The sequence below is a fragment of the Eschscholzia californica genome, unplaced genomic scaffold, assembly GCF_041429995.1.
Source record: "Eschscholzia californica isolate CP2 unplaced genomic scaffold, dmEscCali1.0.p SCAF_1, whole genome shotgun sequence".
Taxonomy (NCBI): domain Eukaryota; kingdom Viridiplantae; phylum Streptophyta; class Magnoliopsida; order Ranunculales; family Papaveraceae; genus Eschscholzia; species Eschscholzia californica.
The window spans coordinates 46,086,024-46,108,175 of record NW_028238198.1 but is presented as its reverse complement, the minus strand read 5'-3'; the positions used below and the strand labels follow the sequence as shown (position 1 = coordinate 46,108,175).

Genomic DNA, 22,152 nt, shown 5'->3' with positions numbered 1-22,152 from the left:
CCTCATATATTTTTCCTTAAACTATATACTTTTTTGAACAGTAGCCGGTTTCTGAACACGTTCTTATTTCCCTAAAACTACCTGGTCTTGCCCCTACTGTATATGAGGAATGTATTTACTGTTTCATTGCAGGGTTTTTTGTGGTTGCTTACGCCGTTGTTGATGTAGAGAATGATACAAACTGGACTTGGTTTTTCTGCCATTTGTCGCAAGTTGTTCCTAGTAGTCCATCGTTGACGTTTATGTCGGATCGCCACCATGGTATTATTAATGCAGTTTCCAACATATTCCCAGAGGCCCACCATTCATTTTGCGTTTGGCATTTACGCAACAATTTGAATGTACGTGTCAAGAATGGCGCAAAGAAGTCGGATTATTTTCAGTCGCTAATGTTTAAAGCGGCTCGGGCGCTAACTGTATCGGACTTTCAAAAGTACACTACAGAACTTGTTGTCATGGGTGGAAATGGTGTTCAGTCGTTTTTGTACTCCGTCGATCCAAAAAACTGGGCGGATGTGTATTTCCCGGGTAATAGGTATGGTTTAATTTGTTCTTCTCTATCTGAGTCTTTCAATTCTTGGATAAAGGACGAGAGAGTTCTTCCCATTTCTGTCATGCTCGATATGTTGCGGGTTAAAATAATGAACATGATGAACGATCGAAGGATTGAATCGGCCTCCTGGAACTCATTCTTATGCCCGAAAGTCAATGAGACAATGAAGTCCAGATTTAACGTTGCTTGCAGTTGGAAGTGTCTTCAATCAGCTGAATTTAAATATGAAGTTATGTCGAACCCCAGCCACTCTGTTGATCTTGCTAATCTGACTTGCTCATGTCGTAAGTGGCAAGTTCAAGGTATTCCGTGTGAACATGCTATCTTGTGTATTAAAGTGCATGGAGGTGATAGCTCAAGGTTTTTTGATCCTGCTGTCACAACGGAAGCTTATTGTAATACCTACCGTCTTTCCATCAACCCTGTCCCTACTTTTGATGCACCAAAATCATTCGATAAAGACAACATGATACTTCCTCCCTTAACCAAGAAGCGTCCAGGGAGACCACGCACTGTGAGGATTGAAAGTTCAGGGAACTTTCGTAAAAGACAGAGGGTATGCGGTAGATGTAAACAACTCTCCTACCACAACAGTGCTTCGTGCAACCAACCTATTTGATGTGGGAAAATATCTTACCGGGCACTCTACAATTTTGAATAGCTTCCACAGTGTTGGTGTTTTTCAGATTATGAAGAGAGCCTGTGTTTTTGTTGACATTACAATGTCCCTTTTTTGTGAATTCTATTTTGTGTCCAGTAAATTGGGTAATGTACTGGAAATAGAGATGTTTTCTGGAAGTTTGTAAAATTTCTTTTTTATATGGAGCAGAATTTAGTTATTTAGCTCAACCAAACTGTTATTTTCCGGATTCCATGTTGTTTACAAGACATTTATTAAGTGTAAGGACTGGAAAAATTACGCAGTTTTCTGAAAACTAGTGAGTTTCCTAAAAATGAATTATTTCCCTAACTTAGTTTGTGCTTCTTAGTTTGTGGGTACATAGTTCCCTGAGTATGTATGTGGGTAAATTACACAGTTTTCTGCAAACTAGTGAGTTTTGCTAAAAATGAATAATTTCCCTAACTTAGTTACATTCTGCAGTATCTTGTAAACTCGTAAGTCTGAAATAGAGCTATTTATCTGGTAAGTAAGTGTATTATTTCCCTTTTTCTGCAAACTAGTAATTTTCCTAATTACTTCTTAAGTTGCCTAAGCATGTATATGGGTAAGTATAAGAATTTCCCTGTTGTGCTACTTATTTTGTGCGTACACTGTAAACTCGAAAGTTCCCTAAGTATTTATGTGGGTACATTCTCCAGTATCTTATAAACTCGAAAGTTCCCTAAGTATTTATGTGGGTAAGTCATTTATTTAGTGTAACATTTATCTACTAGAGCTAGTAAATGTACTGTCTATCTGGTACCTAAGTTCATTATGTGTTCTCGCATTGTTTTTGGTTGCTGGAAAATTTATTGGTTTATAGAAACTAGGAAATGCACCAGAAACTGATGAATTTATGTGTTCTCGCATTAGTTTAAGGATTTCTGTTGTTGAGTCTTCTCAGTTATAAACCATACAACTGTCACCATATAATCCGTTCGTAAGTAACATGAACAAAACAACACATGGGTGGAAATAAATGACTTAGTTTGTGCTTCTTAGTTTGTGCTTCTTAGTTTGTGCTTCTAAGTTTGTGCTTCTTAGTTTGTGGGTACATAGTTCCCTGAGTATGTATGTGGGTAAATTACACAGTTTTCTGCAAACTAGTGAGTTTTGCTAAAAATGAATAATTTCCCTAACTTAGTTACATTCTGCAGTATCTTGTAAACTCGTAAGTCTGAAATAGAGCTATTTATCTGGTAAGTAAGTGTATTATTTCCCTTTTTCTGCAAACTAGTAATTTTCCTAATTACTTCTTAAGTTGCCTAAGCATGTATATGGGTAAGTATAAGAATTTCCCTGTTGTGCTACTTATTTTGTGCGTACACTGTAAACTCGAAAGTTCCCTAAGTATTTATGTGGGTAAGTCATTTATTTAGTGTAACATTTATCTACTAGAGCTAGTAAATGTACTGTCTATCTGGTACCTAAGTTCATTACGTGTTCTCGCATTGTTTTTGGTTGCTGGAAAATTTATTGGTTTATAGAAACTAAGAAATGCACCAGAAACTGATGAATTTATGTGTTCTCGCATTAGTTTAAGGATTTCTGTTGTTGAGTCTTCTCAGTTATAAACCATACAACTGTCACCATATAATCCGTTCGTAAGTAACATGAACAAAACAACACATAAATATTGTTCTAACTTTAACAAAATTAAGATTATCCAATTTTTAGTTTTCTTCTGCAATTTGGTTTCTCCATTCGTCCTTTGATTCGTCCAAGATTAGGTATGTTACTTCTGCCCTCAATCTCCTTGCTTCATCTTCATATGCTTCCTTTTGTGAGCACTTTACAGGGTAATTGTGCTGGATGCTTTCTTGAAATATTTCCTTCATCTTTAGCATCACGTATAGACCACAATCTGGACTGTTAGATTTTAAAGTTTGAGCAAGATAATGTTAGTTTCAAGTAAGGAATAACATAGTTAATTAATGCTCCAAAATTTGCCCTCACCTTTCCCCTTGTTGGGGGCATTCAACATCTTTAATGTATGGGATTTTTTTGTCAATTTTTCCCCTTCCGGCCTTCATCTTTATCATCTTTTCTGCCAGGATGCGCGCCAATTTTTTGGAATTGTAGTTACATCTGTTTGCCAGTTCCATGTCCCGATATAAGGAGTTGAAGTGCGTCCACTCGTTCTCCTCAAAATCATACACCAACAAAGTCCAGTGATGGCCCTCGAAAGAGTCATCTCTGTATGGTGTATTAAGTGGAACGCACAACTTGCTCGTATGATCTTTGATTAAGTGTTCTTCCATCCTTTTATCTAAATTCACTTCGATTGTCTTCTGGCTGCGCTTCTGCCTTATCAATGTCTGCAATTGTGTCATGTAAGTTTACTAGTCAATTCACAAATCCTCTTCAAATGAATTATAGTAATGTTTAGGAATCTTACAAATAGCAATGATGATAGGAACAACACTTCACGGTCGAGGTTGGTAGATGAGAACATTAAGTGGTCTTCAAACCAATCAATTATTTGGGAATCACACCCTCTGTTCATCATCAGTTCATCTAGATCTTTTGCCCTTAGACAGTGTTGCTGGTCCTTGTTCCAGACATCCAGGCTGTATAAAACAATGTAGAACACATTATGCACAGCATAATTTACCAGAAACTATCTTGTTTCTTGACCACATACTTGTTTACATTTAACCTAAATGTGTACTAGACACTGACTAATTTTCTGTCGGCCAAACTTATAACCAACAAAAAAATTCTAGAGAGAAAAGATTATACCTTGTCCATCCATACTTCATGAATTCTTCCATCAGAGATTTTTCAGTTTGTTGCACATAAGGCCATAACCCCCCTTTTCTCCAGTCACTCAATTTGACATGGGGTTCTTTCTTTAGTGTAATCATCTCCAAGTCAATGACCTGTACTTCACTGCCACCTCCTTTTTCTGTTCTTCTCCTCACCCTTGGATTATTTTTAATCCTTTTAACAAGTGATGTTGGGACCGGAGATGACCCTTTGTTCCCTTTTTTGGAAGCTACTCTTTTTGGAGGACTGACATGTGGTGATTCAAATTGTCTCATGTCCGCAGACAGTTTTGACACTGATTCTTTTCCAATTTCAGCAATATTTTTGAATTTATTGTTCCCTGCTGTACTCTCTTCACCTTCTTTAACCATCATGGAAGACTTTTTGGGAGGAGTCCACTCAATTATTTGAGTCCCGAGATCTATGTTGAGATCAAAACTAGGACAGTCGTCTATTTCATCCAACCTCCTCCTTACCTTATTATCTATAAACAAAACAAAGTTCGTAAGTTACCAAAGTCAGAATGTGGGAACATTGTCCAGTTTGTTCTAAATTAGTAAGTTCCCAAGGCATATATGCTTGTGAATTTTTCAGTTTCCTAACAACTTCGTAAGTTCCCTAAGTATGAATGTCGGTAAATTTTTCGGTTTCCTATAAACTATCAAGTCCCCTAAGAATGTATGTGGGTACCTACCTCTTCCTTTTGACAGATCCTTTTCCAGTGTATCTGCAACCCACCATCCTTCCTCACTTGACAAATTCACTTCTACCTCCTCTTGATCATCTTTATAAATTGTAGACAAGAAGAATAATTTGAAACTTTAATTTGAGGATCATTTGTTAAATTATTCGAATTAATTGTGAAGGGAAATTATTGTTTGCCTTGGTTTTGCTGAGCATCTCCCTTGACCTTTGCTTTTTTATTCTCGCTTTCCTCACTCTCGTTGCTTTTCTCGCTTTCCTCTGTTTCCTCTCTCTCCTCGCTCTCCTTGCTTTTTTCGCTTTCCTCGCTTTTCTCTTTTCCCTCACTTTCTTCGCTTTTCTCGCTTTCTCCGCTTTCCTCGCTTTCGTCCTTGTCATTGCTATTGTCTGATATAACTTCAGTGTAAACAACACTAAGTTATTTTCCAGACATTGAATAACTTACTATGAATGTACAAATTAACTATATATCATAAAAATAATAGTTTGCCTGGGTTATTCTCAGCATCTCCCTCGCTATCCTCGATTTCCTCTCTTTCCTCGCTATCCTTGCTTTGCTCGCTTTCCTCGTTGTCATAGCTACTGTCTAATATAACTTCAGTGTAAACAACACTAAGTCATTGCCAGACATACAATAATTTTCTGAGAATATCTAAATTTACTAAGTATTATCAAAATTCTGTTTATCAGAATTTCAACACCTTAAAGACCTTGAGCATTAATACTTAAAACTTGCCAATTGTTTACTACTTCTTGAATAAGAACATAAATATTTAAAACATTGGAACATTTGAAATTAGTGTTTGCCTTTTTTCGCACCCTTGGTTTGACCTTTGCCTCTGCCCTTGGTTTGACCTTTGCCTGTGCCCTTGGTTTGACCTTTGCCTGTATTCTTTCTTGCAACCTTTTTTGGTTCAACTTCAACCTCCTCTTCCTCACTCTCTTCCTCTTCTTCTTCCTTTTTGTCTTTCGACTCCTCTTCCTCACTGTCCTCATCATCTTCTTCCTCACCCTCATCTTCTTGTTCACCCTCTACTTCCTCATCTTCTTCTTCCTCATCCGTATCTTCTTCTTCACTCTCTGTTTTTTCTTCATAGCTCTCTTTAGCATTGAGCTTATCTTTCTTCTCCTTTTCTTTTTGTCCCTTTCCCGAAACTTGCTTGTCTAAAACCTCACCAGCTGAAACTTTCTTTCCTGTAATCTCCTTTCCTAAAACCTCCTTACTATGTTTACCCTTTACCTTTTCTTTCTTCTCTATTTCTTTTTCTCCAATTCCCTTTCCTTTTTTCTTCTGACCCATTTGTTGTTTTGCTGGTGCTTTCTTTGCAGGCACTAAACTGCTCTCTTCTGCAGGCATGAAATTGCTCTCCTCCAGTCCAATGTCCTTGTTTTGTTGAACCATCCCCTCAGCCAGTAGTTCAGAATAAGCTTTGTATGCTTCGTCCCTCTCATCAACAGCTTCTGCCAGTTCTTTCCTAAGCTCTTCATTTTCGAGCTTAAGTTTATCTATTTCTGTCTCGAGCTGGGCAGTTGTTTCCTTCTGTTGTTCAAGCAGGAGAAGCATCTCACTTTCGTTGCCCCAATATTCTGTTGTCTTCAACATCTTTGCTTCTTCTTCGCTTAGGGGGATAACATATTCTTCGCTCACCTGAAAGAGAAAACAAGTCAGTTAGTTCCTATTAAACCAAAGAATGTTTAATACATCCGCAAGTTTACAAAAAATCAATAATTTTAGGAGAAACAAGTCAGTTTTCTAGAAACCAAAATTTTTTCTGTTATATAAATGGCATTTTATACCTGTTCTTCTGTCAGACTTTGTAGCTTTTCAACAAAGGTTTCCTCTATTTTGCTAAGAGACCACCTTAAAATCCTTGGTATTTCTTCTTTGTATTTCTCCTCTCTTTCGTAACATGTAGTATGCTCGCAGAACCAGAGCTTTAAATAACACAATTAAATTTCTGTAGAATGAGTAAGGAACTTCAATGGTAAGTTATAATTCAAATAAATTTAAATATACTTACAGGGAGGATTAACAGGCAGCCTGAAGCTTTTATTGGGTCGTTCGGGTGCCGATTGATGTGGTCAATCATGAATTGGTGCACCGCAACTGGCCAATTGTAATCCTTAATGGTTTTCATTGATTCTAAGTAAATCAGAATCTGTGTGGAAACCGAGTAACCCGATGTTGTTGGAAATAGAATATTTGCAGCAATACACATAATAATCAACCTAATTGCATCCATTTCATCCTCATCTTCAAGTGCCATTCTCAATGCCTTACTTATTTTAATGCATGAAACTTTGGGAAGCACCTCTCCAAAGTACTTCACTTGAAACTCTTTTTGTGGTTCCTTCATTACTTTTGTGCTTGGGAAGACATCTGTCACCTTCCCTCCCAACGGCATTCCAAGAATCAGCGAAATATCTTGAGGCTTTAACTTTAATGCTTTCCCGGCGAGATTGATAGTTTCAGTTGAAGTTGAATACAGGCACAGAAGGTCAAAAACAGCTCTGTTTGGTCTAGGTGGGTGGTCCATGTCAATCTTGTCACTCATAAACGCTTAGATTAAGTTGTTGAATGGACTCTCTTTCAACAAATCCTTCTGTCTCTGTGTCAACTTTGGATAAGTTGTCTTCAGCTGTGTCCATGTATTCTTCAAGGAATACTTGTACACTTTTGTCAATCTCGTCGCCAAATTATCTGGAACATTTTTGTGCTCACCGGGAGAGCCAACCAGTCCCTGTTGGATTATTCTGTCCTCACTACCAGAACCAGCTTCCTGTACAGATAGCTTGGACTTCTTTCTCTTCCTTTCTTCTGCTTTATCCTTTGGCATTTTCCTCTTTGCTTTAGTTGGTTTCACAACTGCCGAACTTTCATCAACGGAGGACTGAAAAAATTAAAAAGCATCAAATTATAAGAGCAGAGTTTACAAACCACTCATATTATAGAAACACATCTTACAAACCACTCACATAAGATTTGTCCATGTTTGGCATCCAGTTTCCATGAAATCAACTGGTTTACTGTCACTATTTTCTTATACCAGTAAACGGTCTAATTTCCTAGTTGTTATTTTCTCTATAATATTCAACATTATAAAAGCATAGATTACAAACCACTCACATTATAAAAGCATAGATTACAAGCCCATCACATTATAAGAGAATAGATTACAAACCACACATATTACAGAAACACATATTACAAACCAGTCACATAAGACTTGTCCATGTTTAGCATCCAGTTTCCATCAAATCAACTGGTTTACTGCTACTATTTTTCTTATACTAGTAATATTTGGTCCGTCCTAGGTAATCATTTTTAACATGCAGTGTACAGAAAACCAACTGGTTTCCATGAAATCAACTGGAACACTTAATCATTTTTAACATGCAGTGTACAGAAAACCAACTGGTTTACTGCTAATATTTTGTCTTGCATTAAGTTTTCATGAAATCAACTGGTTTACCATTGATATTTTGTCCTACCTATACACTGTAAAATTTTCTAGGAATTATACAGTTTATAATATACAACCTTATCAAAAAACAGATTATAAACCACTCATATAAGAAAGAGATCTATCTACAGGAACTTTCATGATGAAGAATCAGATAGAAACCCTAGGAAATCATTTTAGTCCTACCTGTACACTGTAAAATTTTCTAGGAATTATACAGTTTATAATATACAACCTTATCAAAAAACAGATTATAAACCACTCATATAAGAAAGAGATCTATCTACAGGAACTTTCATGATGAAGAAACAGATAGAAACCCTAGGAAATCATTTTAGTCCTACCAGTACACTGAAAAATTTTCTACAAATTTATCTGTTCATAGATAAGAACTTAAAGAAACAGATCAATCTACAAAAATAATTTCTGAAACACAAAAATTTTCTAGAAATTATATTATGTAGTAATAATAATTTGTGAAACAGAAAAAACTAAACATTTTCAGTTACTTACCCTTTTCCTAGGGCTCATTCTTCTTGTAACTTGTTCCTCCGTAACCGCTTTCGATCTGGTAGATCTTGGCTCTTCAAGGCTTATTTTCTTTGTTTGTTGTTTGGGCGTATTAGGTTTCACCATCTTCCTAAAAATTTATGAACACCACTGTTTTCGTAGGATGAAGAGAGAGATAAAAAACCTTCCTTTGATTTTGTTTGTTAGAAGAGAGAGATAACTAAGATTTTCGAACTTAAACCAGGTGAAACAAGATGATGATTCGCCTTCTTTGCACCGGTTTGGGGAAGGGAAGTGGTTTGTGAAAGGAAACTGTTTGGGAAAGGGAGAAATGAAGGGAGAGGGAACGGTTTGGAGATGGTTTTGAGAGAAGATTTGTTTTGGATTTGATGAGATTAGGCGTGAGAGAGTAATTAAGGGGAGATGTGACTGGCCAGCTGCAACGGTCATCTCGCCTGACGCACGTCACTCCCGAGATTCCGCTTTTTCAGACAATCTCTCTCTTTCGCGCCCAAAATTTGAGTGGCATGTATCGTAATTTTGGGCGAAATGACGGGGGCAACGGTAATTTCTCCTGCCTCTCTGACCCGTTGGACTGGGAACGCATTTTTGCGTACCAGTGGATTGGCCTCTCTTTTCCGGGCCAATTTTGGATGTCCCGCCCATTCCCTCGTTAGTTTTATGCCAGCAGTTTTGTCATAAGCAGTAGCGTGGAAATACATCTTTCCACATTGCTTAAATTATAGGATGATATCATAAACTCTGTGGTAAGTTGATAGTGTATCTACTATAAAAATCTGAAGGCCATAGGTTCCATTCACCGCCAAAGTAGAATATATCATTTATGGACTTATATTAAAAGTAGGAATGAGTGGTAACTTTGGGAGTCTTTATATGGCATTTAGGTTCCAAGATGTCTTTGATTATGGTAGTTGTCGGGCTTATTTAGTTCATGTATTTATTTATGATATGTCCATATCATATTGAGTATAATGACTCTTAGAATCCATGTAAAAAAAACCTACGGACTGGTTGAGAAATTTGATGAAATACTCCTTGTTAAGGGGGCGACTTAAGAAAATACTGCTGATCCAAACAATCGCCAGCGTTGACCAAATCAAGAGGTTAACAAAAACCCAAGAGCCGAATTGACGAACCCATGTTTAAGTCGCCAGGGGTGAATCCAAAAGAGCTCTGTCACTTAGGCCCTGAACCAGGGTGAATCCAAAAGACTAAAACACGTCAAAGATTCACTACATTTAAGTTCGTCACCATCGCATTGTAGTCGCTTGTCACAGTCGGTCAGCCGAGCCTATATAAAGGTAAGCCCTAATCAATCATGCAAGGTTCAACTTCTTAACTCAGACTGTGAATTCAATTCTTTAAGTGCAGAAACACCCTACTAGCTTGAGTGTCGAGAAGGTTTTCGAGTTTTTTTTGCAGATTTTGTCCTCAAAATCACAAGGAGATTGCACTCTGTGGTTCGTTGACTCTTCGTTACCTAAATGATAACCTAAAGCCATCGTCAGTTTGACGATAGAAAGAAGGTTGACTCTAGCAAAAGTCTTCAATGTTAGATACCTCGAACTTTATAACCCAGACTCCTCGCAGAACCTACCCTGTAAGTCAAAATTGTCGTAAGTTCGTTATGTTTGCAGAAGAAAATTTGTTGGTGGAGATTGTTCGCTTAAAAGAGGAGAAGAAATGCGATGCAAATACACATGTTTTTAATGCAATCCACTCTCTTGAAATTGTACAAACAGGTGTACCAATTGAAAAAATCCAAAGAGACAGAAAAAATGAGGGAACCCCTCCATTCCAATACGAAGAACTATTCCAACTCAAGTGAATACATCCACCCCTTTCATTAGGAACCCCTTTCATTAGGAACGACAAGAATCTAAAGGAGGTAGATAAATATGGAAGAAGCAAAACGAGGAAGTCGAGAAAAGAAGACAGAATATGAGGAGAAAGAGTGGGAAATACTTCAAAGAGAACATAAGGAGCTCGTTGCGGTAGCCGAACAAAAAAGAAGGAAGATCTTGTCGTCCTGGTGCTAGAAATTAATGGAAACAATGAGGGAGAATGAGTTGGATATACTTTAGAGGAGTTGGTCAAACAACAACTTACATAACTAGGGGTGGGAAAAAGATCCAGAAGATCGCTATCCGACCCGTTCGACCGAGATAAAAAGTGTCCATGAACACCCGATGGTCATAGCGGTCAGTGTCCGACCGGCCCGAAAGAATTGGCGGACGGTCACGGTCAAAATTCTATGTCGAAGGACCGGCCGCTAACCGACCGACCAATATAGACCGTCTAAATAACCGACCGGTACGAATGACCGAATAAGTTGACCGACTAAACTGTCCTCATTTTTAGAAGTTGACCGTTGAATTTTTATAAACATATGAATATATGATGGTCGTTGGCTATAGTCATATAGTCTTTTGGAAGACCAAACATTAGTACATGGCTTAATTATATCTTGTCAAATGATGATCAACTGTGTTTTTTTACTTTTTTATATTTACTTTTGATTTCTTGGTTAAACATCTTCATTTGTAAGTAATTTTGTTTGTGGTAATAAAAATAAAGTTCTGAATTTAAGTAAAATTTATTAGAAAGTCCGGACCGAGATCGTCCGGTGTCCGTCTGGCCTGGTAAAATAAACGGTCTTGGACGGTCAATGAACAAAGAATTCTTGAGAGTGACCGTCCGAGTCCGCCCGAGTAAATAGGTGGTCACCAACAATTTATGTTCGAGTCGACCGGTTCGATGAAGTTAGAGTCCGGTACCGACCGGTCCGGACCGATTTCACCCCTATGCAGAACTGACTAAGAAGGGCGCGGAAAAGGATATACAGTGTCCAGTAAAATTTACTCAACACCCTTTCAGCCCAGAGAAAGTGGTCGAGCGACCCTAAGATTTCAAGTGCCCCGCCCAAGAAACTTATGATGGCTCCAGAGATCTGAAAATTTTTCTCCAGAATCACATCACCATCATGAGTCTGGCTTGAAGGATATATCCTTGCAGTCTGAAGGAGATGTCTTTCCGAAGGAGTGTCCTTCGACCAAGGTGGCAATGCGTTCAATTTGTCAGTTAGGATAACGATGACTTTATCCAAAATATCATCTAGTCCGGTCCAATTAGGGATCGTAATGCTTAGCTAGAAGCCGCTTACGATCGTCGGATCACTTCGGTAATCCGTGGTTAACATAGAGCGAATCCTACAACGAGTTATACGAATGAGTGGTAGCTTGATCGAAGAGAGTTGACTCGTGGGAGCTTGCCTATAGATGGACATGATCCAGTCTGACAGTGCCAAAAAGATAGAAACAATCGGGCTCGAAAGAGAAGCATGAGAAGTGGTGGAACCCACTTATAGGGGGTCCTGATCAAGCCAAAAGCGGCTTTGATCAGGACCGACCATATAAGGTGGGTGGATCGGCCAGGGTAAGTCCATAATGGGCTTAAGTGGCCGTCCACACCATATTAGAGTGGAAACCCTAATTCGGGTCAGAAGGAGTTCTGCAAGTTTATCTTCTCTGAAACTCTTTAGGAAACCTAATTGAACCCAAGTTCTAATTAGGGTTTCTCTATATAAGGGTCATTATAGAACCAGAGAAAGGGTTAAATTTTTCTCAGGAGAAAATATGATCTCTCTCAAAATATACAGCTAAGTGGAGAGAGATGGTTTTAGAGAAAAAGCTCCCGATCTATCTATGGAGTCAAAAGAAGAATGGTTCTTCTTCTCAACCTTCAATGGAGTCCTAGCTGACATACAAAGAAGGGAGATACAATTATTCACTCGGGTGTCTCAAGTAGGAAGCTACATATGAAGCTCTCATCTCCGGCATAAAGGAGTTGGAATTTAATTCGAGGAAAGCGAATCCAGGTATTCTCTTTATGTTTCTAGTTCATTATTAGTTTTTGCATGCGATCCTGGATAACTAGTGTTAATCATATGATGATTGAGATTCCCCTTACAACATTAGTTAGATGATTAATAATCTTTGAGACGTACAAAACCCAACAGTGGCATCACGAGTCGTTTGCATGTAACTAGTTTTGACTAGAACGAATTAGATTCAGACTTGATTTATTAGATAAATTAGTTTAAATAGATGTTTGAACATGTTTTGATTAGTTTGAATTAGATTTTGGACGTAATCAAATGAAAGATTGAAAGAGTTTGAATGCTTAGAAACCTAAAATTTTTGATTTTTTGAAAAGTGTTTTCGAAAACAAGATTTTAGGGTTTTTAGATTCAGAAATTCAAAAATCACTGTTTTTATGTTTGAACAGAAAAAACAGCAGGTTGGGATCAGTTAGAAAGAAGAAGAAAATCGAAAAAGGAGTTTCTAAAACTAGTTAAGAAACTAGCAGCCCGGTGTGGCCGGGACACGTCTGGGCCAGACGTGGACACTGACTGGGAGTCCCGATCCGTCTCGGACTGGGAGTCCCGATCTGTCTCGCACTTGAAGTCCCGATCTGTCTCGGACTGGGAGTCCGAGAAGTACGCTTCCAGGACTCTTAGTCGTGTCTCGGACTATGAGTCCGAGACGCACAAGGACTGCAACTCAGAAATTATTAAGGAAGAAATCATTGACCCGATTCCACACAATTTTTCCGACATTGACCCGGGTCGTCTGAGGGCCCAAGCGGAGTTTTTCCTTGAATCGATTTAAGAAATCATTAAGGAAGAAACGTAACGTACCATTAGTCCATATTTTACGAAAACAGACTTGGAAGCCCGTTAGACATAAAGATGTCACAATTTTCGAAAAATAGCTATATAGAAGATAGTGAACCTAGAAACGAATCTAGGATACATACTTTATCTTCTGAATGTCATATTTCTGTATGTATGTATGTATATGCTAATGCGTAGAATAGTATTGTCTTTAGATAAGTTATCGATTCTTGTTTCTAAGCAAAAGTGAGTATCTGCCCAAATAATACCTAGAGTATAGGGTCATAGAATCTATTGATGAACCGAAAGATGAGAGCATGGTTTAAGTGGCAGAAGTCAATGGAGGTTCAAAGATGAAAATCGAAACGAACCGTAGGCGAACAATAAGTAACCTAGAAGAACAGATCTTCTAGAGGCTATACTAGGAATTAATTCCTTACGCGAACTCACATATACTCTACGTATTAAGTCATGAATGGTTATATTAGAGTTCACATTAATGCATAATTGATAAAATGCGTAAAAGCTCCCAAAAAGATTTGAAGTGAAGCCTACCCAGATTAAGACACATGTTGAGCCCTTGTTCATCGATGGTGGGTCTGCCTCTGCAGGGTGTCATCTTTTACTCACCCAGGATGATGGAGTTAAGGGCAGTGCCCTTGTACGCTTAACCTCAAAGAAATTGGGTTTTGGAATCGCATTATTCAACCGTGGCGGTTTTCATTGAATAATGTGGCAAAAACTGTGTTTTTGCAATGATAATAAGTTTTAGGATTTTGCTTTTTTCTTTTAATGTATAGTATATATATGACTTTTAGAAAATAGTTTTCCAACCTTCATCTATTCATTGAGGAGGAATAAAACGAAATTTATTTTCTTGATTGGATTTGAATCCGAGAAACGCTCTCGAATTCGAAACAAAGAAAACGTCTGAGAGTATCCCATTCCTAATGTTCGTTGCTACTTCAGTTTGTGAAGACAACTGAAAAGAACATTGAGGAACTTTGAATCCAAGAAGCAAGTTCTTAAGATTCAGCAACCAAAGAAATATAAGAAGAGATGGTTAGTATAAATGTTTCTAAGGCAATGGCTAGGCCATTAAAGGAAACCACCCTAAGTACCTGGAAGACAAAAGAAACGGAATTGAGAATTCTGGTTCTTGCATCTTCGTTAACAAAGTTAATCTAGCAAGCATACTAGACTTCCTTCATCAGGTGTTTAAAACCGGATGTGCAGCTCAATAGGAGCTAAAGGAAATTACATACTTTGACTAAAAGGAGAAAAGATCCAAGAGGGAGCAGAAGCAAGTGATTGCTAAGGACGTTGATTAGATCAAAAGTCTTCTATTAGACACTGATTTAGCTTAGAACTTCATAAGTGTTATTATGTTCTTCTAGAAACATCTAATGTTCTAAATCAGTGTTAAAATAACAAAGTCGGTTCTAGGAGAACTGAAACGTTACCAATGATACTATAGGCTACGATCAAAGGATTCAAACTGGTCAACTCTAATTTTTTGATTGCGTCAAATTGACATAAGACACATGAGGAAGATCCAATGGTATGGACTTCTAAGTCTAATGATTCAGAATCATACGACACATGTGAATTTTGCTCAAAAGGACTATTTGACAAAGTCACCTTTTCGAAAGAAGGATATGACTAGTGAACTAATAGTCTTCATAGATATGGATGTATGTAAAACTATACACTAACTAGGGTTAACCAGAATCCACTTGACAAAAATATAAGTCATTCGATTGGATCGAGGTGATGAATATTTGAGTCAAGAATTTGATAACCATCAAAGAAGTTAAAAAATAGTTTCTCACCTTTCTCCAACAAACACATCATATGGGTGATGAGTCCAGTGGGAGTGATTGAACATGTTAGACATGAGTCGATCAATGATGGGTATACCAATATTCCGAACACTTTATGGGATATATTCTCAACACGGTCATTCTTCCTACCTAACCACATTTTGTCGATAGCTGAAAAGACGCCATAAGAGTATAGGTTTGGAATGGTTCCAAATAGGTCTTTTCTCAAGGTCTAGAGATATGAAACTAACGTAAATGGTTACCGAGAACCAAGTTATCATATCAGACAAAATATTTCTTTATGGGATAAAGCAATAATGGGGGTTCCTCCACAAACAATCAGAGAACAGTGTTGTAAGAATGTCAGTAATCGCGGTTTCTATCTATTCATAGTCGATTGACAAGGAATGAGAGGTAGAGATAGGAAATCTCGGAGATCCTCCCGCATAAGTCGAATCAGATTCGCAAGAGAACCCTCAAGAAGTTGAGAGCGTCTCAAAGTTGTTCAAACCCCTTTTAGACCTTAAAAGCTCATAGATCTGTCTTAGAGGATTGGAAACCTGCTGAAGAAGAAAATGAGCTACCTACACAAAAGCTATGAAGGAATCACTCTGAAATATGACTTAGAGTCATAAGATCAGAATGAAATCCATGTCTGAAATCAAGTTTGGAACTTGAAATATTTGCTTAAAGGAATAGTTCCTGTTAAGTACAAATAGGTTTTCATAGTGAAAAAAAAGACAAATGATGGAAATATTGGTGTTTCCCAGAACAAGACTAGGAAAGAAGGTCACAAAATTCATGGTATAGACTATGAAAAGAATGTCTCTCATGTCACGAGGCTTAAAGACCATACTGATCAACCACTAGCAAAACAATGTGTACGAGACACATCCTGGTGGAAGTTAACACTTCTAAATGTTGGTGAAAATCGCAATCTTAAGAAATCCATCAGTGGATTTAAGAGGGCAAGTAGGAGTTAAAATCTTTGATTCTGCAAAGTAATCAAGCATTGGTTTCTTTGGGAATGAAGAGATATCTTGAATTTAGGAAGTTCAAGAAGGTTAGTGGGAGTGACCCAGTTTTCTTTGGTCCGGTATCTAAACGACATACTAGAGATTGAGAATAACATTCTGATGTTGAAAACAGTTTAGAACTGACTCAATAAAAAGACCACACAGATAGGTGAAAGGCTTTTGGGCATCAAAAGATCTATGGAGATAGGTCGAGAAGATGATAAGACTCGTTCAAGAAAAGGTCTTGAAAAGTCTAAATATGAAAGACTCAAGTAGAGTATTTATACCCAAGTCTCATGACACGCAGCTTAACAAGATTCAGCATCCGAAGGATTCTGATGAGCAAGCACGCATGAGAAAGATGGTTATGCTCAAGGCATAAAAATTAGTCATGTTGGACATGATTAGCATTCGCCTTGACGTCTCAAAATACTTAAAGTATTTATGGTCGTCACCAATTAAATCCAGATAAGCTGATCTGGATCACACAAAGTTCTTGAGAAAAACTTGTGGTAAATTCTCGGTAAGGAAATAAAACAGTTGAAAAGTCATATGTTGCAAACTTCCAGAATAAGATGACAATCTTGACTTGGAAGAATAGTAAGCTGGAAGGGTTCCAAGCGAAGACTGTTGCAAACTTTACAAATAAAAAAAAGTAGTTAAAGCTTGAGAAGCTTTAATTTAGTATTGGAATACTAAAGATTATCATCGGGATGATAACCAGCAAAATCCACATAGATTAGATCTACTAAACTGTCACCTTAGACTAAGTGTGAAAGTCATACTAGGGTCATAGGCATTAAGCTTTCCTGAAAAGCTAGACTTGTACACTTGAGGGCGTAAGGAGTTACACAAGAAGGCTCAAATTTACAAACTCTTATTATCAGAAATAAGTTACTTATTTTGTCGTTAAATCGTGGTTTAATATTTAACCGACAGTCCAAAAATAATGAAACATTCCAAGTAGGATTATCAGATACGTGATATGGTGAATGAAACCATCCTAAGTGAATTTGGAATAGATTCATTATTAATTTTAGTCCCTAGTCTAGGTCATTGCATGGACAACAATGACTTACGAAGACTAGCATGTAAGATTGATTGATAGCGCAGTTTCATGGGCTATAAGAATTGGGAATTTGAGTCAATTACAGGGGTGTATGATTGGGAATATACACTGGATAACCCAACATGAGAGTTCTTCAATGAGTAATGAAAAACGTCATAAACTCTCATAAACAAGATTGAAGAGATTCCTTAAATATGAGTGTTTCATTCATCTTATGTAAGGAGTGTCAAACTTTGGTACCGCCTAACGTTGTGTCGTAAAAAAATGTTATAAAAGTGGATTACCGGGAATGACACGATAGACATGAAGTTAAGTGGGAGTACAAGACTAGATTATGCCCTCCTAACAAGGTTAGGATAAATATCTCTGGGCCACTTGAGGAGAAGCAACTGAAAATGTGCGGTCGCACTCAAATAGATTAATAGTTAATCATTTGTTTTGACAGTTGTTCTCCAGATTAAGAAAGTCTGATAGGTATGACGTATCAGATGACATGCGAAGTCACATGGAAATCGAGCATTGCACTTGTTCTAAGTACAAGTATGAGACTGAAGGATATATCCTTGCGGTCTGAAGGAGATGTCCTTCTGAAGGAGTGTCCTTCGACCAAGGTGGAAATGCATTCAATTTGTCAGTTAGGACAACGATGACTTTATCCGAAAGATCATCTAGTCTGATCCAATTAGGGAACGTAATGCTTAACTAGAAGCCGCTTACGATCTTGGAATCACTGCGATAATCCGCGGCTAACATGGACCGGACCCTACAACGGGTTACACCAAAGAGTGATAGCTTGATCGGAGAGAGTTGACTCGTGGGAGATTGCTTATATATGGATATGATCCAGTGTAATAGTGCCAAAAAGATAGAAAGAATCGGGCTCGAAAGAGAAGTCTGAAAAGTGGTGAAACCCACTTGTAGGGTGCCCTGATCAAGCCCTAATTCGGGTCAGAATAAGTTCTGACAGTTTATCTTCTCTGGGATTCTTTAGGAAACGTAATTGGACCCAAGTTCTAATTAAGGTTTCTCTATATAAGGGTCATTATAGAACCAGAGAAATGGTTTCATTTTTTCTCAAGAGAAAACATCAGCTCTCTCATAATATACAGCTAAGTGGAGAGAGAGGGTTTTAAAGAAAAAAACCCCCAATCTATCTATGGAGTCAAAAGAAGAATGATCCTTCTTCTCAACCTTCAATGGAGTCCTAGCTGACATACAAAGAAGGGAGATCAAGTTTTCCACTCGGGTGTCTCAAGTAAAGGAGCTACATATGAAGCTCTCATCTTCGGATAAAGGAGTTGGAATCTAATTCTAGAAAAGCGAATCCAGGTATTCTCTTTATGTTTCTAGTTCATTATTAGCTTTCGCATGCGATCCTGGATAACTAGTATTAATCACATGATGATTGAGATTCCGCTTACAACATTAGTTAGATGATTATTAGTCTTAGAGACATACAAAACCCAACATGCCCACCACTGACGAGTTGGTCATGTGTTGAGTTTTTCCTACCACTCTAAAGGTGCAGCTAGGGCATGGTACGTGACACTCCTTCCAAGCTAGATTAAGTTGTTCAAATATCTCTCTTCGTTCTTTTCCAAACCATTAAAATAACTGAGAAAAATTTACAAGACTTGTTCATCATTGTCCAGAACAAGGAATAAACATTGAGAAGTTCCTGACAAAGATTAAGTGACGATATGGCCCAAATATCTCACCAGAATGCCAAACTCACTCAAATAGCTCTAGAAAAAGGCTCCGCCGCAACGATCTACTCCAAGAAATTCTTAAAGAAGAGCCAATAATCCTAGCTAGTTGGCTAATTTGTAGAGCTCTGACTGTTAAAGCAACTGAAGAGAGGTTTAGAAAGATGAACGAGGTGAATATTCCTCATGGAGAATATGAACAACCCAGAAGAAGAGAAATAGAAGAGGCCCGACACACCACATAATACAACCGATATAAAAAAACTCGAGCTAGAGTACAACGAGTATACTCCCCTAACGAGGAAAATATAAGAAATCTAGGAAATTTTGTTAAACAAAAGCAAGGTGCGATTGCCTTGGCCAAATCTCGGGAAAGGGATAAGTGGCCCAAGGATACACCGACGTTGTGTGTTTTTTACAAAAAGTCTAGTCACAAAACCGAAGGATGTAGACACCTCTAAAATGTCAAGTCTGTTGGGGTCCCTCCTTATATAAAAAGGATTCCTAGTTGGAATAGGATTTCCCTTATTCCTTTTTTGGGATGAAATAAAAGTTTATATTTTAAGCCTAAAAAGGAATTACTATTTCTATTGGTAAACCTCCATATTTATCATTATAAAAGGGAATGAAAGGGAAGAGATTATTCACAACTTTCAGAACAAAGAGAAGTCAGAGAAAGAGAGATTACTGAAGTGGTTCTTTCAAGAGAGATTGAAAGAGAAGAATATTAGTTTGAAAAAAAAAATTATTAATCTTTTGAAGAAATTTAGTTTGTGGTCATCTTCTTCAGCCTTTACTAATCTAGGATTTGTTCAAATCCTAAGGAGTAAGAGATTTCTATTTCTTTGTTTCTTTGTTCAGATTATCCACCATAGTTTTGGTGAAGAGTTGTTATCCAAGAGTGTTTCCACACATCTTGAAGAGTTGGTTAATCCTCTATTTGTTTAGGAAAGAATTGTTATCAAAGAGTGTTTCCACACATCTTGAACAATTGGTTTATCCACCATAAGTTTAGTGAAGAATTGTGTAACCCATTATTATAGTGGAAGATTTCTGTACTAGGTCCCATGGTTTTTTTTACCTTCTATCTTGGAAGGATTTTTTGTCACGTTAAATAATCTTGGCGTCTCTGCTTTAACATTCACGTCTTTTATCTTCATATTCCTGAACAAGTTAATTAGGTTATTTTTCCTAACAAAGCCAGGCTCAGGAACGGGGAACTTGACATGTTCGTAAGAAGTGGAGGTTGAGTAGAGTCAACTGAATATCACTGCAAAAACACCTCAGGGAAAGGAAACAGTAGGATCCGTGTTGGACGCGAAAACTCACCATACCTCAGCTCGAACCTACGAGAGGGCCAACATAAAAAAAAGAAAATGATTGTTCTGGCACAAGACGGAACGATACGGATCCTATCTTACCATATAACGGAGGAACCATTGTCACTATAAAGAAAGGCTCAACTGCATAAGGATGCGCCAATAGTGCACGCAAAAGGTATGTGCATGAAGCAAATAGGCCACTCCCGCCCTAAAAGTCAAAGGTTCAAACCCCACCGATCATCTTTCCGGACGATGATTTGTTCGGAATGAGTACTCCCCACGGCGATCCGCATAATAACGACATTATTAGCTGATTGGAACATTCGAAGGATAATAATTGACAATAGTAGTTTAGTTGATATCATCCTGCTTCCAGAAATTGCTTATAAATGAAAGGTTCCCGAAGCCTTACAGTACACCCCTGATCAGGTTGGGGAACAGTCAAGTCATGGTTTTTTTTTGGTTTTTTCCGTTTTGGCCTCCAATTTGTGACCAACTCACCGTTTTGGCCCCCAATTGTGTCCGGCAGTTCGTTTTGGCCCCAAATTCGATTTTTCGAGCAGTGCTGACATCATCAGGTCAAATGTAATATTATCCAATACTCGAAATACCCCTCTGACCATATCTACACTTCCCCATGCCAAATCTCAAGCCGTCAAATCATATCACATCTGTTCGGCCATTTAATGCCCCAAAACTTTACCTTCCCAACACATTTACTCCAACTTCATCAGTCAATCACAAATACCTTCTTCATCTTTCTTTAACGTCTTCATCTTTCTTTAACTTCTTCATCAACTATGTACCCTTCTTCATCTTTGTTTAACTTCTTATTCACCAACAGACTCAAGACACGAATGTTGTTTTCACTCAATAACTTTTATCTTTCTTTAACTTCTTATTCACCCTCCTTCACCAGAACGAGATCTGGTTAGTTTTATCATATGAGAAAGAGATGGGCAGCAGTTCTTCATCCCCACCAATAAGTTTCAAAGTTTCCTGTCAAATGTGTGATGAACCATTTCATTCAGCAATTGAATGTCCTTGGGTTTACAGTCCGTGCAAAAGCCCCAAGTGCATTAGCTCAGACATCTTGAGGTTGCTAAGACTAGAGAAGGTAGGGTTAGGAAATACCTTTCTTGCAAATTTCATACCTGTCTTGCTTTTCAGTGGCTTGATGGCCCCCAACTTTGTGACCAGCTTCCTGCCTAGCCCCCTACTTTAGCAAATATTCTCATATGGCCCCCTTTTTCAGTTACCGTTAACTTTCCGTTACTCTCTCTCCTCCATCATCTCCTCTCTCTCTGCCAAATCACCTATCACGCCACATCATCATCTTCTCCGCCAGGGGTCGCCGGCCGGCCAAATTTCCGGCCGGCGACCTTTAAATTTTTTTTTTTTTTCTCTCTCTCTAAAAACTCCGGCGAAGGGAAACCCTTCGCCGGAGTTCGATCTTTTCCCTTCGCCGGAGTGTTTAAAGAGAGAAAGAGGAGATAACTTAAAAATATTTAGAGAGAGAATAAAAAGAAATATTTGAAGGTCTACCTGAGAAGATGATGATGTGGCGTGATAGGTGACTTGGCAGAGAGAGGAGAAGAGATGGAGGAGAGAGAGTAACGGAAAGTTAACGGTAACTGAAAAAGGGGCCCATATGAAAATTTTTGCTAAAGTAGGGGGCTAGACAGGAAGCTGGTCACAAAGTTGGGGGCCATTTGGAAAATAACCATTTTTTTGTTGAAGAGAAATAATGCTGGAAATCATCTTAGTAGACCTGCCACTGGGGGTGTACACGAGTCGAGCTCTTAACGAGCTGCTCGAGCTCGGCTCGACTATTGCTCGTGCTCGACTCGAATATTAACGA

At 38.1% G+C, this 22,152-nt stretch overlaps 3 protein-coding genes across 3 annotated transcripts in view; 1 reads left to right on the top strand and 2 right to left on the bottom strand.

The window, feature by feature from the left end:
- Positions 1-1,402, top strand: part of LOC147567164 (uncharacterized) — a 58,620-nt gene extending 57,218 nt beyond the window's left edge. The window contains exon 9 of the mRNA XM_086653787.1: positions 133-1,402. Coding sequence (XP_086509913.1) covers positions 133-1,172 — 1,040 coding nt within the window. The 3' untranslated portion in view covers positions 1,173-1,402. The remainder of the gene's footprint in view (positions 1-132) is intronic.
- A 1,402-nt stretch (positions 1,403-2,804) lies between these two features.
- LOC147567163 (uncharacterized) lies at positions 2,805-5,005 on the bottom strand. Its single transcript, XM_086669056.1, has 5 exons — positions 4,866-5,005; positions 3,957-4,767; positions 3,613-3,784; positions 3,171-3,532; positions 2,805-3,083 (listed from the first exon to the last, which is right to left on the bottom strand). Exons 2-5 carry the CDS (start codon positions 4,355-4,357, stop codon positions 2,888-2,890), a joined length of 1,131 nt encoding a protein of 376 aa, XP_086525182.1. The 5' UTR covers positions 4,358-4,767; positions 4,866-5,005; the 3' UTR covers positions 2,805-2,887.
- Positions 4,574-7,240, bottom strand: LOC147567162 (uncharacterized). The gene is made up of 6 exons (XM_086657162.1): positions 6,707-7,240; positions 6,483-6,620; positions 5,547-6,333; positions 5,176-5,280; positions 4,866-5,081; positions 4,574-4,767 (listed from the first exon to the last, which is right to left on the bottom strand). Exons 1-6 carry the CDS (start codon positions 7,238-7,240, stop codon positions 4,574-4,576), a joined length of 1,974 nt encoding a protein of 657 aa, XP_086513288.1.
- Between the last annotated feature and the right edge of the window lie 14,912 nt (positions 7,241-22,152).